Source organism: Anneissia japonica, unplaced genomic scaffold (genome assembly GCF_011630105.1).
Source record: "Anneissia japonica isolate Jap-2015-1 unplaced genomic scaffold, ASM1163010v1 scaffold287713_len945575_cov184, whole genome shotgun sequence".
Lineage (NCBI taxonomy): Eukaryota > Metazoa > Echinodermata > Crinoidea > Comatulida > Comatulidae > Anneissia > Anneissia japonica.
The window spans coordinates 474,547-489,116 of NW_022725774.1; the positions used below are offsets into that span (position 1 = coordinate 474,547).

At 34.0% G+C, this 14,570-nt stretch overlaps 1 protein-coding gene across 1 annotated transcript; it reads right to left on the reverse strand.

The window, feature by feature from the left end:
* Positions 1–3,606: 3,606 nt before the first annotated feature.
* LOC117112897 (coiled-coil domain-containing protein 83-like) lies at positions 3,607–14,228 on the reverse strand (the record flags this gene model as incomplete). The annotated part of the gene is given in 9 exon segments (XM_033256109.1): positions 3,607–4,162; positions 5,039–5,232; positions 5,953–6,056; positions 7,076–7,197; positions 9,995–10,063; positions 11,152–11,243; positions 12,302–12,469; positions 13,178–13,346; positions 14,144–14,228. Coding segments are annotated over 9 exon segments (1,174 nt in total), but the record flags the coding sequence as incomplete, so codon positions are not given.
* Between the last annotated feature and the right edge of the window lie 342 nt (positions 14,229–14,570).

A 14,570-nucleotide genomic window follows, 5' to 3' on the forward strand; every position in this document is an offset into this window, starting at 1 on the left:
AATTTTCGGGGGCTTCGCGCCCAGGACCACTTTCGAGACGTTTTAATCGAAGCTCGACCACGCCCACTTTGGTTTCGTCGGGGAAATCTGACCACCGTCGGGCAAATCCTGGCGCCACCCCTGAAAGCGGGGCATTTACTCAGGTACATACGAGTATATAAATACGGTTCCTCCCTGACTCATCCATCGTGTTTTCAAAAGCACAGTATGCTGTGTTTGCAACCTGCTCCTTCTAAAATAATGTTTCATTGTGTAAATATAATTACATGTACTAAACGAGCAATCGTTACTCAACATTATCCAATATCTATACATTATATAGGGGCCTATAGTATTGTATTGTAGGAAAAGTGATTAATGTGCTGTACTGGGTACTTAATAATTATAACGTCATATTAAACATATACGAAGTTGTCAGTAAAAGAAACAGACTGAGACGGTTTGTTTAAAAGAAATGTATTTAGTTTACACAAATTATAATACATTTCGTTGTCTTATAATATTTAAATAAAGTTTGAATATATGATATAGGCCTAGGTAATAGTATCATATACCGTAGACCTACAAAATCGTCTTTTATGTTGTGTCCATTGTTACATAGGCCTACACAGTATACATCATTGATAAATTAATGGACAAAACATTTCAGAAGGCTTATTCAGAGGGGTATTTACATGTTCTTATACCAGGTGATCATGTGATGTTTTAGGCCCCAAGTTCAGTAACTTCTTAATGTGGTTAATGAATGTATAGAATAGTTAGGCCTGTGACGTCATTCATGCTGGTGATCAGATGAATGATGCCATGTAAATATGCCAAATTCATAGAACTCGACGAGTTCCTGGATGCAATCATGCGCCAACTCGGAGTCAGCAGGCAGTCACCTAAGGATTTTCTTTTTATTCTAATCATTTTTTTTAAATACATAAATCAGAACGCTATTGAGAATTACTTCCACTTGGTTGCTATTACATTGAATTTGACGCTCGGCGCTTAATCCGTTGGAATAGCACTCAAAATCCATGAATCCCATTTTGCAAACCCAGTTTGCCGAAAGTCAATCAAAAAGCAGTGAAAAATTAAAAACAGCAAAAAATTCGTAACTGCGTCAGGGCGAAATAGTTCAGAAGCCATTCCAACGCAATGCGATCACCGTGTATTCGTATACACAAACAGCGGCTTATTGTAGTTTAATGATTCGTTTTGTCTTATTATGTAAATCAAACCTAATTAACAATTCGGCTATTAACAAATTCATTAAATAAGGCCTAGCCTATCAGTTAAAATTTCTTATAAGCATATTTATAATAAATACACAAACTTTAATTAAGAAAATAATATGTAGACCTCTAAAGGAAATAAATAAATTAATAAACACATGTGCCAGTGGCTCCAGAAATTTGCCAATGGGAGTCCCACAGGGGGTCCGAATAAGGGAGCTGACTAGTGGTAGTGAGGGTCCCTTCATAAAAAGCACTGGGCGTTGGGAGTATTTTATGGGATGGCCCGAATTGTGCTTTTAGACCACAATATTAGGCCCCTATGTTAATGTTATTTGGATACGCAAATTACAGTTTTTGTTCCCAGACGATCTGGTTGAATAAACCCCCGGGGGCTTTATTGTTGAGAAGTGTTTTTGAGGGGTACGTTTATTCGAGGGAGCCATTTATTTATTTATTTATTTTTTTTTTGGTGTTAAATGGATACGTATGGATACTAATGTGCAACACAGCACATGCTGTCAAAATGTGTTATTGCGTGATCATAAAAACGTATTGATCCCAACCAGGTTAGAAAAAAATGTAATTGTACTGGTGTAGAATATTAATAGAATGTATTGAGAATGATGTTGCTTCCATTCGATTATTTAATTATGTTTAGTCATTTCAGGCTTGATTATTTGAGGAAAAGTAAACCCCTCGAGAGCTTTTCGAGGGAGCTGCGTTTATTCCAAATTCTAGAGGAGAATTTTTTTCAAAGCGGGCAGGGGTGGCGCCAGCGGGGGCCAGGGCCGGCGCCAGGACCTCACCGTCGGGGAGAGCTGCCCCCCCCCCGTCGGGGAGAAAAAGCACAATTCGGTGGGGGAGAAAAAAAAATTATATGTATTTTCTACTCTAAAAATCGATTAAATAAGCCTTTGAAACCCCTAAATTGTCAAAATTTACCACCTTCGAAACATTTTAATCGAAGCTCGACCACACCCACTTTGGTTTCGTCGGGGAAATCTGACCCCTCGACGGGGCATCGGACCCCCCCGCCAGGGACCCTCGGCCTCTCCGTCAGGCAAATCCTGGCGCAACCCCTGAAAGCGGAGCGTTTACTCAAGTACATACAAGTATATAAATACGGTTCCTCCCTCACCAATCCATCGTGTTTTCAAAAGCACAGTATGCTGTGTTTGCAACCTGCTCCTTCTAAATATGTTTCGTTAGGTAAATATAATTGCATGAACTAAGCGAAGATGTTGAAAAAACTGTACTCCGTTTACAGTATTCAGAACAGATATTCAATTCATTGTATGCAATTTTTTTTTCAATGTCCGAAAACCTGAATACTGTATATATTAAGTACAGTAATAAGTATTATCTACATTGTATTGTTTATGTATTTTGTACCATTGAGCTATAATTTTTTATCTCCACCCTTGTACTATATATATTCACCAAATATATTCAGTTATGACATCAACAACAAAACAATAACCATTGAAACACAAACATTTTCACAATACACTACATGATTTAAAATACAAATTTGTTGGGATATGGACCATGTCATATTAAAGGCAATACAATACTAGCACAGTTGCAGTGGTCTAAGTAGGGGCTGCGCCAGCACTACCCACTGCACCAGGCGAGTCGAGTGGCCGAGCGATTAGCATGGGCACCGCAAGCTATAGCCATAATATCGGCGCTGGTTCGAACGGCACTCGCTCGCCTATGGTTCTGGTGGTAGAACAAGTCTTCTAGAATAAGGACTACAAACCGTAGGCCAAGTGTATACAATGGCTCGTCTGCACTATAAAGAACCCAGTACATCTTTCGAGACGAGTAGGGGGATACCCCGGTGTACTGGAAATGACAGCCCCTGTGGTGGACGACGAGACTTGCTGGTACCGGGTTACCGGGTAGCACAGACATGAAGGGACCCTTAGGGGCAAAGAAAGAAAAAAGAAAGTCATTGATCGAGTTCCTAGTCCACATATCAAGTGCCCCGAGCATCTTACATTAGATGAATATATAAAACTACACTATTATTATTATTATGATTACCAGGTTAAATTAATGGTTGCTAGCACACATGAAGTTCAGCATTTTTACCAAAATAACATACCAACCAGAAATGTTCTTTAGGTGTGCATTTGGTAAAAAGATATTACATAAAATAGAGGAAAATACACTGATGTATGACAGCATCTATTTTATCCAAATTTAAGATAGAACCCACACCCCAACCCTCGATATTTTCACAGTTGTTCAATTGTTTTGCCTTTTACAGACAGCACAGACGTTTTAGTTTAAAGGCCCAATCTAGGTTATTCTTAGATAAAACAAATGAAAGACGTTGAAAAGTTTAAACATTACCTAAAAATTTTACCAAACAACATTCAGGTAAAACCATCCATTTTATTTGTTGCTGTGGACAAGAATTAACATTTTCTAGGGTAGCAGACTGACAAAACTAAAATATGAACATTCAATTTTACCCCAGCCTCCCCTAGTTGATGATAAAATAATTGAGCAAGTACCACAAATTAAGATGAGCATCATGATGATGGAAGACGAACGGCGTAAATAAAGGTAGAGGTTAAGGTAGGAAATAACCTGTGACTTGCAGCTTTAACTAGGCTGAAATGCACTCAGACATGTACCAAATCATTTTACAACTTTCTTCTCCCCGAAGGGTCACATCGTTTCTGATCAGCTGCCAAGATGCTCACCGTCATCTGACCAATGACAGGAACTGAATTGACTGAATATAATCTTTTTATTTATGTAACAGTGAGCTTGTTTATCATATTGTCCGTGACAGGCCAAATATCAGGTGCTGACAGTTTTGCTTCCACTTCTTTATTCGAAAGCTTCTTAGGAGGATGAATTGGTTTCTGTTCTCCACTGATACTCAACAGTTTTAACTCTAGAGGGCCAAGTTTCAAATATTCCTATAAAAAAAAAATGGTAATGATGATGATAACAACAATGATGACACGAAAAACCTATTTGATCTTAAAATAATTACTTAAAGAGTAGTAGAATTTTTACTAATATTCCAATCATAAACAAATACACGGAGCTTTAAAATATTTTATAGATCAATGTTTGGATTACCACTCTAATGTGTTGTGAACCAGAGTTCAAAATCCTAGTACAGAATACTGTACTGACAAAAAAAATAAAAAACTTTCATATTTGTTTAGTGGTTTACCACAAGTTATTATATCTTTGGTCTTTAGACTCCTCATTTCCTAATCATGTCTGACCTTCAAAGTTCTTATGTTAATACAATATTTGTTTTATTTTAGAATTTTCAATCACACGTTCACAAATGACGCAGAAGGTGGCACACCGCCAGACACTAAATGTTATTGCACCCTGTGTTGCAAATTTTGTTATTGTCTAGTCTGTAAATATTGTCCCTTATGTATTGACATTATTATGAGGCATGTTTGACATAAACAAACAGAATTAAGTTTTGTGATTACAGTATTCATAATATTTTTCATCCTAATGTCTTCCTTCCAATTCTCTATAATAATATTTTTGCTTTGATAATTATTCTTAAAGATAACTGAGGCCCAGACCAGTGGCGTATCTAGGGGAGGGTGCTCCCCAAAAATTACTCACACCACCCCCTCCCCAGTCGCCCCAAAAATCACGGTCAAGTAGTTAAAAATCACCTAAAATCACCATAATTTGCGAATTAGTTCCCCTTAACTCATTATTGAGCCCCCACTTTACCTTTGCGCCTCCCATCAGCCCCCACCCCCAATTCAAGACTTCTAGATACACCACTGGCCCAGACATTTGCACAAGCTTACATCAAAATTCTCATCCTCGTAGTTGAGAAAGATTTCTGATTGGTGGTTTTCGTCTAGCCTTTCATCAACCTCATTGCAGAATTCATCATTTTCATCTTGACTTTCGGATGAATCTCCATCTTCCATGTCACTTGATTGTAGACTGTCTAATTTCGCCTTTACTGCCCTATGCGTCGCACTAAGAGGGCGCGAACCTACAATGGAAAAGTATGTTATATTCACAATGTACAAGAAAGGCTAAAAATGTAAGTAGCCAGAATTAGTGGGTAATCAGTGGCCATGATTATTGCCTCCCCACCCCCTCTGATGTTCAAATTTTTGATATAACTCCATAAAATGTAAATATGCAATATATGCCTTTAATTTTAAGCACACCTGACAATTATAGAGTCATTTATTTACTCTGTGCATAGTCTATGTTTTTACTCCGAAAATGAGCTTATAGTACATATAAACAAATAATGTGAATATGTAAAGTTCTGCAAAATCCTCAAACATTGAAGTAAGCCTATCTGTGTCAGACAAAATGTGCAACTTGATACATCTACAGAGGGCTAGATCAAAGCAGGTTTGTTCCTAACTGGGGCCATGTTTATTCTACTCAGAAACTTAATTTTAAAGGTTTGCAAATACTAATTTTTGCAATAAATATTATTTTTAATTTAATGCTTTCAGTACACCGCATAGATATCTATGTGATGTACCGCAAGCATTAAAAAATATTATTAGTTCACCCTGAAAACCTTTAAAATAATATTTTTATTCAATTTTTTTCCTGATTTATTGATCATGATAAATGAATGCATTGACTAATGATTAATAATTGATTGATAGATGGATTGATTTATTAAAAAATCTATCAATCAATTTGCCTTCAGTGCATCGCATGTATGAGAGTAATGTTGTGTATTCACCTGATATCTTTGGAGTTAGTGATTCAATGTGTGCTAAATCAGTCTCTAAAAGTCCACATTTATGCTTTGTATCATCATCGGCAAATTGTGATAGAAAGAAATTCCTGTAAAAAAGAATAGTGATAATTGCGTATATAGAATGGGTGCTTGAATCAATAACAAAATTATTAGTTATTTTTTTTATTAATGACAAAATGTTATTTACAAAAATGATTTGATTATCCAGATTAAAAAATTCTAGTCCAAACTATCAAATTCTATTTGACAAAACATGTGTCATGCCTAGATATGGCCATGACATCACATCATGACCAATTATAGGAACACCATGACTACATATGGCATTTTTTTTTTATCAAAGAAAATTGTCATAGTTTGGGCAGGGCTTTTGTTTCTATGGCTCTTAAATTTCTTTTTTAAATGTCACTTTCCAGTTTTTCCTGCAATGACATGTTCAATCAATAAGCTAGCCTCCTGGTTGCATAGTGGCATACCTAGAAATATTGACTTGAAAGGAGAGGAATAATAGGGGAGAGGCAGGAAAATGAGGGAGTGCTACCTGGTTAATCAAGGTGATTTCTAACTACTTTGCTTAGCAAGTTTTTAATGGAGTGGGGGCTCAAACTCTGTTTGCAAATCTGCAACCCACACCCCCTCTCTAGATCTGTCTATAAGATGACCATCGTGTTTGCGAAGATTTTTGGACGATTTTTGTATGTCGGGCATATAAGATGACCCTCTGTTTCACCATCGGAATTCCTACTTTTTGGTGCTTTTTATGGTTTTAAAATTCATCTAGCTGGCTAAAAATGCCAAATGTAGTGCTAATCTTCCAAATAGTACCATTTAATGTGCTTCTAAATATTCATAAAAATTTTATTTCCACACGTTCATTCATACTAACAGTCAGTAGCTTCATTTCAGTATTAAATTTGCACGTTACGGACGATCCGCACACAAGACACGATTTAAAAATCAAAAGTCTCTATGTGTTGTGCATAGATGACCTCTGTTTTTTTAGTGTGATTTGCTATTTTAAGCCTCATCTATATGCAAGAATATAAGGAATGTCACTGTAGTTGAATGAAGATATAAATTTACAGTAGAATTTTAAAGTTTATACCTAGAAATTTTGAGATCTGAGACTTTGCAATCAAACAGCTCGCTCATGATACTAAGGTTGTCTTTTTCTAACTGTTCAACTTCAGCTTGTAAAGCATGCTTCTCATCACGATGGATTTGTGTCTGTAAACAAAATAGTAAAATTATAAAACTATTATAGATTCTTATTTGACATCAGTAAACAAAATATTTTGCAGTCAACATACAATTAAAGACAAACAAATTAGAGACAACAAAAAAGGAACCAGCAAAATAATTATCTACAATCCTATTTCTTTTTGCAATTTAAATGCTTGTTTTATGAAGTCTGATAGTGCCATCTAGAGGTGCCATAATCATAAATTTTCAAACATGGTGGGGCTGACGTAGTATAGACCCTCTACTTCAAATTTCTGAATCCGCCACTGTAAAGGTCATTATGGCCAGTAAAACATCATAGTCAGTAGACTTGATAAGGTTGATGAAATTTACATAATCATTATTTGATAATTAATCATAAACAATTATTAGTAACTCTCCCAAAGATAAGAGTAAGTGCATCAGGAGCCTAATTAAAATTCACAATGTTGTTCTGAGCAATTAATTTTTTGTTTTGTTAAAAAAAAAATATGATAAGTTTAAAAACACAATTCACTTATAGCAGATATTGAAAATTGAACAACAATTTTTGTAATTAACATAGACCAGGAATCAATTTAATGTTTTGTTTTTTTTTTGGAATTATTAGAAGCTGAAACTTATCTTCACAATTGCCATAAAAAAAAAGCCATCGCTTATTTAATCAACATATGAATTTTTTTTAGGGGGGAAGGGGGTTGGGGAATTTTTCACATCTCACGACTGAAGTATACATTTAACATTTCCTTGAGACGATCTTATTGTGGAAGGCGCACTACAAATATCCCACCATTACCATTACCAACATTCACAGAATGAAACATCATTTCGTTATCATGGGGAAAAAAGGGGAAATCCCCAAAAAATGCAAGCAAATCAAGGAACTTAAAAAACCACATTATCCTATCACACACAGGATATACTTAACCAACCTTGCCAACTTTGAGCTATTGACAGATGCAAGACTGATAAAATGGTCTCCTAGATTCCTAGAAATGCAATTTCTGAGCTGAGCGGTTGGCTGAGAGCTTGCATCTTGTGCTGATGACCTCTGTTCAAACCTGGCTGGTATTGGGATGAAGTCTGATTGTTGGGCTCCTCAGATAACCCTCACATTGAGAATAAGGTGGGTTAAGGACAATGTTTGTATCCACATGAGTCCGTTACATGTTGTAGTTAAGTTGGGTGGCACTGCACTGCGGCTGACGCAAATTCCCAGCCCAAATTAGAATGGGGACACATATAAAATTTATTATTATATTATTATTATAAAATTATTATTATTATTATAATTATTATTACTAACTATAATTGTTATTAAAACCTACCTTAAGGGGAACTAGAGAATGGAGAAATTAGAGAACAATTAAAAAAACGACATGAAGGGGAAACATGACATTAAGGGGAAAATAACACAAGAGATATTCGACTTAAGTATGAGTTAGTGCTAGTTATTATTATTATTATTATTATTATTATTATTATTATTATTATTATTATTATCATTATTATTATTATTATCATTATTATTATTATTATTTCTGTTACATTTTTTAATCAAACACAATTTTATTTCTGGCAGGATTATGATGGCACAACGCCCATGGCGCTTGAGCGGTATGCCTTATTTAGGCCTATGCAGCATCATATGGATGATTTATTAGCATCTTTGCTTAACAGCAGAACATTGTTTTTGTTAGTCATAACAATTCCTGCAAATAATATTGCATGTGTTCTGTGACAGGCTTATTAATGTTACTTCTTACTTTCAGTTTTAACTTTGGTATTTTTTTCAAACCACATCCTGACACCGAATGAACTTTTCCAGGGTGCCAATCAAACTTAACAACTGACAAAACAAAACATAAAAAAAGCTAATTTTGTGGGAGCTTAGCAACAATATCCAGGGGCGGGGCTTAGTGTTAGGGTCCATTACACAATGCCTGTAGTAGGCCTAAATAAGCATGGTATCAGAATATTGAAATTTGTAACATATTTGATAACCATTGTAAAACATATTTAATAAAAGCAATGACTGAAAGAACTGAACTAATGATAAACATTACCACCAATATTTAATTTTTACGTTATTTACTGTATTTATAAACTTATATTTTTTGTCATTTGTATTTATTTATTTACATTCTGTAATTGAATTCTCTTTTTTTTAAATTTTTTTTTTTAAATTTATTTATTTATTTTTTTTTTTTTTTACATTAAGTTTTTGTACATTAAGTTATTCCTTAATTACTACAGAATAATGAGAGTATTTGTTTTGTTTGTCCAGTAATTTTTTCTTTACTCATTTATCTTTTCAATAATTCATTTTTATATGTTGTCAGTTGTTGTTTTGTAACTTTTGTACGGGTCGAATCTCTCCTGCGCGAGAGTGTTCCTCTGTTATAAAAGAGAGAACCAATAAATCTTATCTTATCTTATCTGTGATATAAACAAATTTCGCACAGAAAACAAAACATTCATAGGCCTTTTTGGTGCCTATAAACCAGACATCTAAAGGTAGGCCTAAGATAATGTGGTCTGACTGTTAAAATAAATTACCAAGAAACAATTTTGTATCTGGTATGAACTTTCTATTCCTATCATTATTGGGTCCCCAAAGCACTTTTAAAGTATACTACTCTTTTTCCAAGGCGGGTAAGAACTGCTTAATAAAGCGTAACCAAAAACTACCACAACAATAACAATAATAAAAGTTATAATCTTCAAGAAATAATTTGAATAATGTTCAAAATGTCATTAAAATTGTGAAAAAAAATGAAAGCTATTGACATAATTACCATACCTCCCTCCTCAGCCATTCATTGTCTTTAACTTCCTGTGTACTGAACTTATCCAAAGTTGTCATCGCTTTCTGAAATTTGAAAAAAATAACAATTAGATGATTCTTCATTATTGATGTTATTGACTTATGTGTTTATTATAACACAATAACAAATAATATTATTATTATTATTATATTATTATTATTAATTTCATTCTTATTATTACAATTTTACCATCTTCATCATTAATATTATTAATTTTATTATTTTCCTTACTACACTAATATTATTTCATCATCATTAATAATTAATATTACAGTATTATTTTATTACCAATTTCATTATTATAATATTCATTGTTGTTAATTATTACGACAGTATTACTTCATCCTCATTACTAAATTTGTTATTATTTTTATGATTATTATTTTATGATTATTATTATATCATCATTTTGTCACTGTCATCACTGCTGCCAACATCATCTTTCTTTTTGTCTTTGTTCACCTTATAAAAAGATGACCAACAATTTTTCTTGCCTTGCCCTATTGTGATATTACTGTATGACAATACAGCTAAACTCTACTATAACAACTGGATTGCTCATTAGCTGGTTTCAGTGAGGTCACCGATGCCGTGTTTGAGGCCAAGTGACCTAACAGTTTAGACAAGTTTCCTTTGGCATTTGTTTAAATTATTGTTAAAAATAACAGTTCTTGCAATACTTTTTAATAATAAATTTAAATTGAATGTAATGATTATTTTTCAAATCATCTAACCACTCAACGTGACTGTTTACGCAGATTAAAAAGCGCAAGCGAGGTTAACTGCGTTGTTAGTGATCACTATAACAACGTGACTTCACACACACTTTTGTAAACTGCATGAACAGTCGCATCGAGTGGTTGATGATTTGTAATAATAATAATAACAAAGATTTATAAAGCACACATCTCCACCAAAGGGGCTCAAGGCACATGATCCTTACGTTAAATTTCAAATTAATTATTAAAAAGTATTGTAAGAATCGTTATTTTTAACAATAATTTAAATGCCAAAGGAAACTTCTCTAAACTGGTACGTCATATAGGCCTCAACATGGCGTCACTTTTTTCTGTACAATGATTGGCCAATGAGCAATCCAGCTATTATAGTTGGGTCAATGGCCAATGCTCACCTCTGACGCTATGTATTTCTGCTCATCTAATCGTTCCTCTGTTGATTTGCGGATTTCTTCTTTGGCAACTCCTAAGGTTTTCTCTAAATGCCCTATTAATGAAATAATGTAATAACCAGCTGTAGTAGAAAGAACTTTAAAATGCACTCAATATAAATGAGACAACTACAGTATAGTTGTCTCAGAAAAAAATCTAGAAATCAATTATTGTACAGTAAGGGAAACTGGAGGCTACAACAAGGATGATTGATGATGTGCCGATGATGGTCGTGGTGATGATGACAGCAATGATCATGGTGGTGGTGGAACAATGATGATGATGATACCGATGATGATGATAATGTTGATGATGATGATAATGTTCATGATGATGTTGAGGATGCTGCTGCTGCTGATGATGATAATGGTGATGTATTGCAACACTCAATTTTATGACGAGGAAGGTGGCAGGGGCGAATCCAGAATTTTTAAAACGTGAGGGAGTGGGATACAATATTTTCAGAATAAAGTGAGTTGCGCATATTTCAATACATAACATTGATATGCACTGAAATTTTAAAATTTAGTAGCAAAACAGGGGCACATGCTCCCGTCCCCCGACTGGATCTGTGCCTGTAATGGTGGTGGAGATGCCCCTGCTGCTGATGATGATTATGGTGGTGATGATAATGGAGAAACTATGATTAAAATTAAGATGTTGACGATGATTATAGTGATGATGATGATGATCACAATGATGAGGATGATGATGATAATGGCAGTGATGATGATTATTATGGTGGGATGATGATGATGATGACAATAATGAGGATGTCAGGGTCCCAGATTGGAAAAAGTCACTTCTGGGAGATCTGGTTAAAATGAGCTTTCTTAACACATTTAATTTCATTTTAATACCCATTGGCATTAACTTCTACGAGACAACTGATAATAAAGTAATTTAAACATGAAAATATTATGAATTTGCGGGAGATGGATTATTTTCCGGGAGATTATTGCTTGCATGCGGGAGTGCGGGAGGCCGTCCCAATTTCTGTGAGACTTCTGTGAGTTTCGGGAGACTTGAGACCACTGTGATGTTGACCATGATGACGGTTATGGTGGTATCGATAATATTGATGATAGATTATTTAACAGCCTGTGATCATACCTTGCATCTCAAGAAAGCTGTTCTGCATGTCAACAAGCTCTTCTTGCAACACTTTGATTTGCTTGCCATGAACATGGCTGCCTTTCTCTTTATACGTTTGCCATTTGGCCACATGACTCTTAGCTTCCTCAACATCCTGCTTTCTCTGTTCAATTTTGAGCTTAATTTCTAATAATCAAAAAAAGTATCAAATAATTTCTAAATCATAATCACTTGATAATAATAGATATATCACAGGGTTGTAGTTGTAGAAAACTAAGGGTGGGTGATAACATTGGTAAACTGTAAATAAGAGTGGATTTTAAGAATTAAAAATTGGGTGGAGGGCCATGAAATTAGCTTTAGACTGGGTGGAAAACTTCAAGGCTGGGTGACTCCGCCCACTTCTGCCCACCACAACTGCATCCCTGTATCAGAAGGTCTTGGGTTTGAATTCCAATAGGGACACACCCGTACATTTTTCTCAAATATTTATTATCATCTTAAATTATCACCAGTGGAGGTGTATCTGCATACCAAAGTTAATATCCAATGATTTGATAATAATAATAATAAACAAAAATAACAATAAAGACAACAACATCGACAACAATAAATAACAATAATAATAATAATAATAATATTATCATAATAATAATAATCGTAATAATATTTATTTATTATAAGATTCATAGCATAAATATACAATTTATGTATATTTACTATGTTACAGGGAGCTTTTTAAAGACATCTAACAACAGTAACTGTGACTAATGATAAATCTGTTGATGAATAAAAGAACGATAAGAGATAAGAAGTTGTTCTGGTGTCTCACTGGCTAAGAAACTACCACAATAGGATCTACACTACTGAAAAGAAAAAAAAAATTGTCAATGCCTTCAATTTCTTTATGTTCTTCTTTTTCTGCTGCCCACTTTTCTTTCATTGTGGTCTCTACTTCCACTTTGCTGGTTACTGATTTATGTTCCAGGTCTTTGTCATCTTCTTTAGCTTGTTTCAATAAAGTTTTGATGTGGTAAATCTGTTCTTCTTTAAGACGTTCATTCTGATAAATTAAACAAAAAAATAGATTCAATGGTGATTCTTCCGATACAGAAAGTTTGGTCTAATATTTTATATTTTTGTATTTAATTATATAAAAAAAAAAAAATGTTGTGTATTGCATGCTCTGGTAGGTGTTTTGTGCTGGGATTTGTTCCATTGATGCCTTCCATGTATTTGTATGCAAGGGAAAATAAAAATCATGAGAATTGTTATCATTAAATCAACAGTGATATTTTGCCACTGGATTGGATTAGATTTGATTTTTTCAGTGTAAAATACACAAAGGAAAACCAACTTTTTTTATACGTTGTTTCACAAACTTATTTTTTTAAAGATCGTCAGAGGAGGGCGAAAAAAAATAAAAATGTTATTTTGTTTTCTTATTTAGCAAATGGCTTTGCCAAAAAAAATACAGAAGGAGGAGAAAATTTTTAAAAAATGTCATTGTTCTTGTTGAATGCAAACAGTGAAGTAATGGGACCATGGTTAAATGCTTTAAATTTATATAATTAGGAAGAAATACATATTTTATTTACGAAGATTTCAAGGCAGGGATGGGTTCAATAAAAATAAATAAAAAATTATAATTTTTTAACTGAAATTTCCATTTTTTCGTGACGACAATGTGCTAATTGGCCAAAAATAAAATTTTATATTTATTCAGAATCATCATTATTGGGGGGGGGGGGAAGGTTTCGCCAAACAAGGTATAAAAAAAGTTTCGCCTAATTTGAAAGTGATTAAGTTTGCTAGTTGCAATCCTTGAAAAAAAATCAAAAATATTCAGTATCTACTGACCCTCATCTTATGACGTGAATTTTGTTCCTCTAATCCCTTTATTTCATACATAAATTCTTCACGGCTTTTCTCTTTTATGTTTATTCTGTATTTGGAAAAAGAAAACACATTTAGCGCAATCAAAAGAAATTACAGTCAAATTTGTACTTCTACGAAGATACTGTGCATAGATAGTCAAAAGGTTTGGATGTTCCACAGAGGTCTTATTATTAAAAGAGTGTGTGTGCAGATCATCAAACAACAAAAGAAACGAACGTCACAAACATTTAAAAAAAAGGTAAAAAGTGGACTTCAATGAAGAAAAACAAAATGTCATACAAATGTTTCTAGCCTAACCATTAGGCCCCATAAAAAAAATTATTAGTTTATCATCCTATCAAGACCAAAAAACTGATGAGGGAGGGAGGTTTTTTTTTTTTTTTTTTTT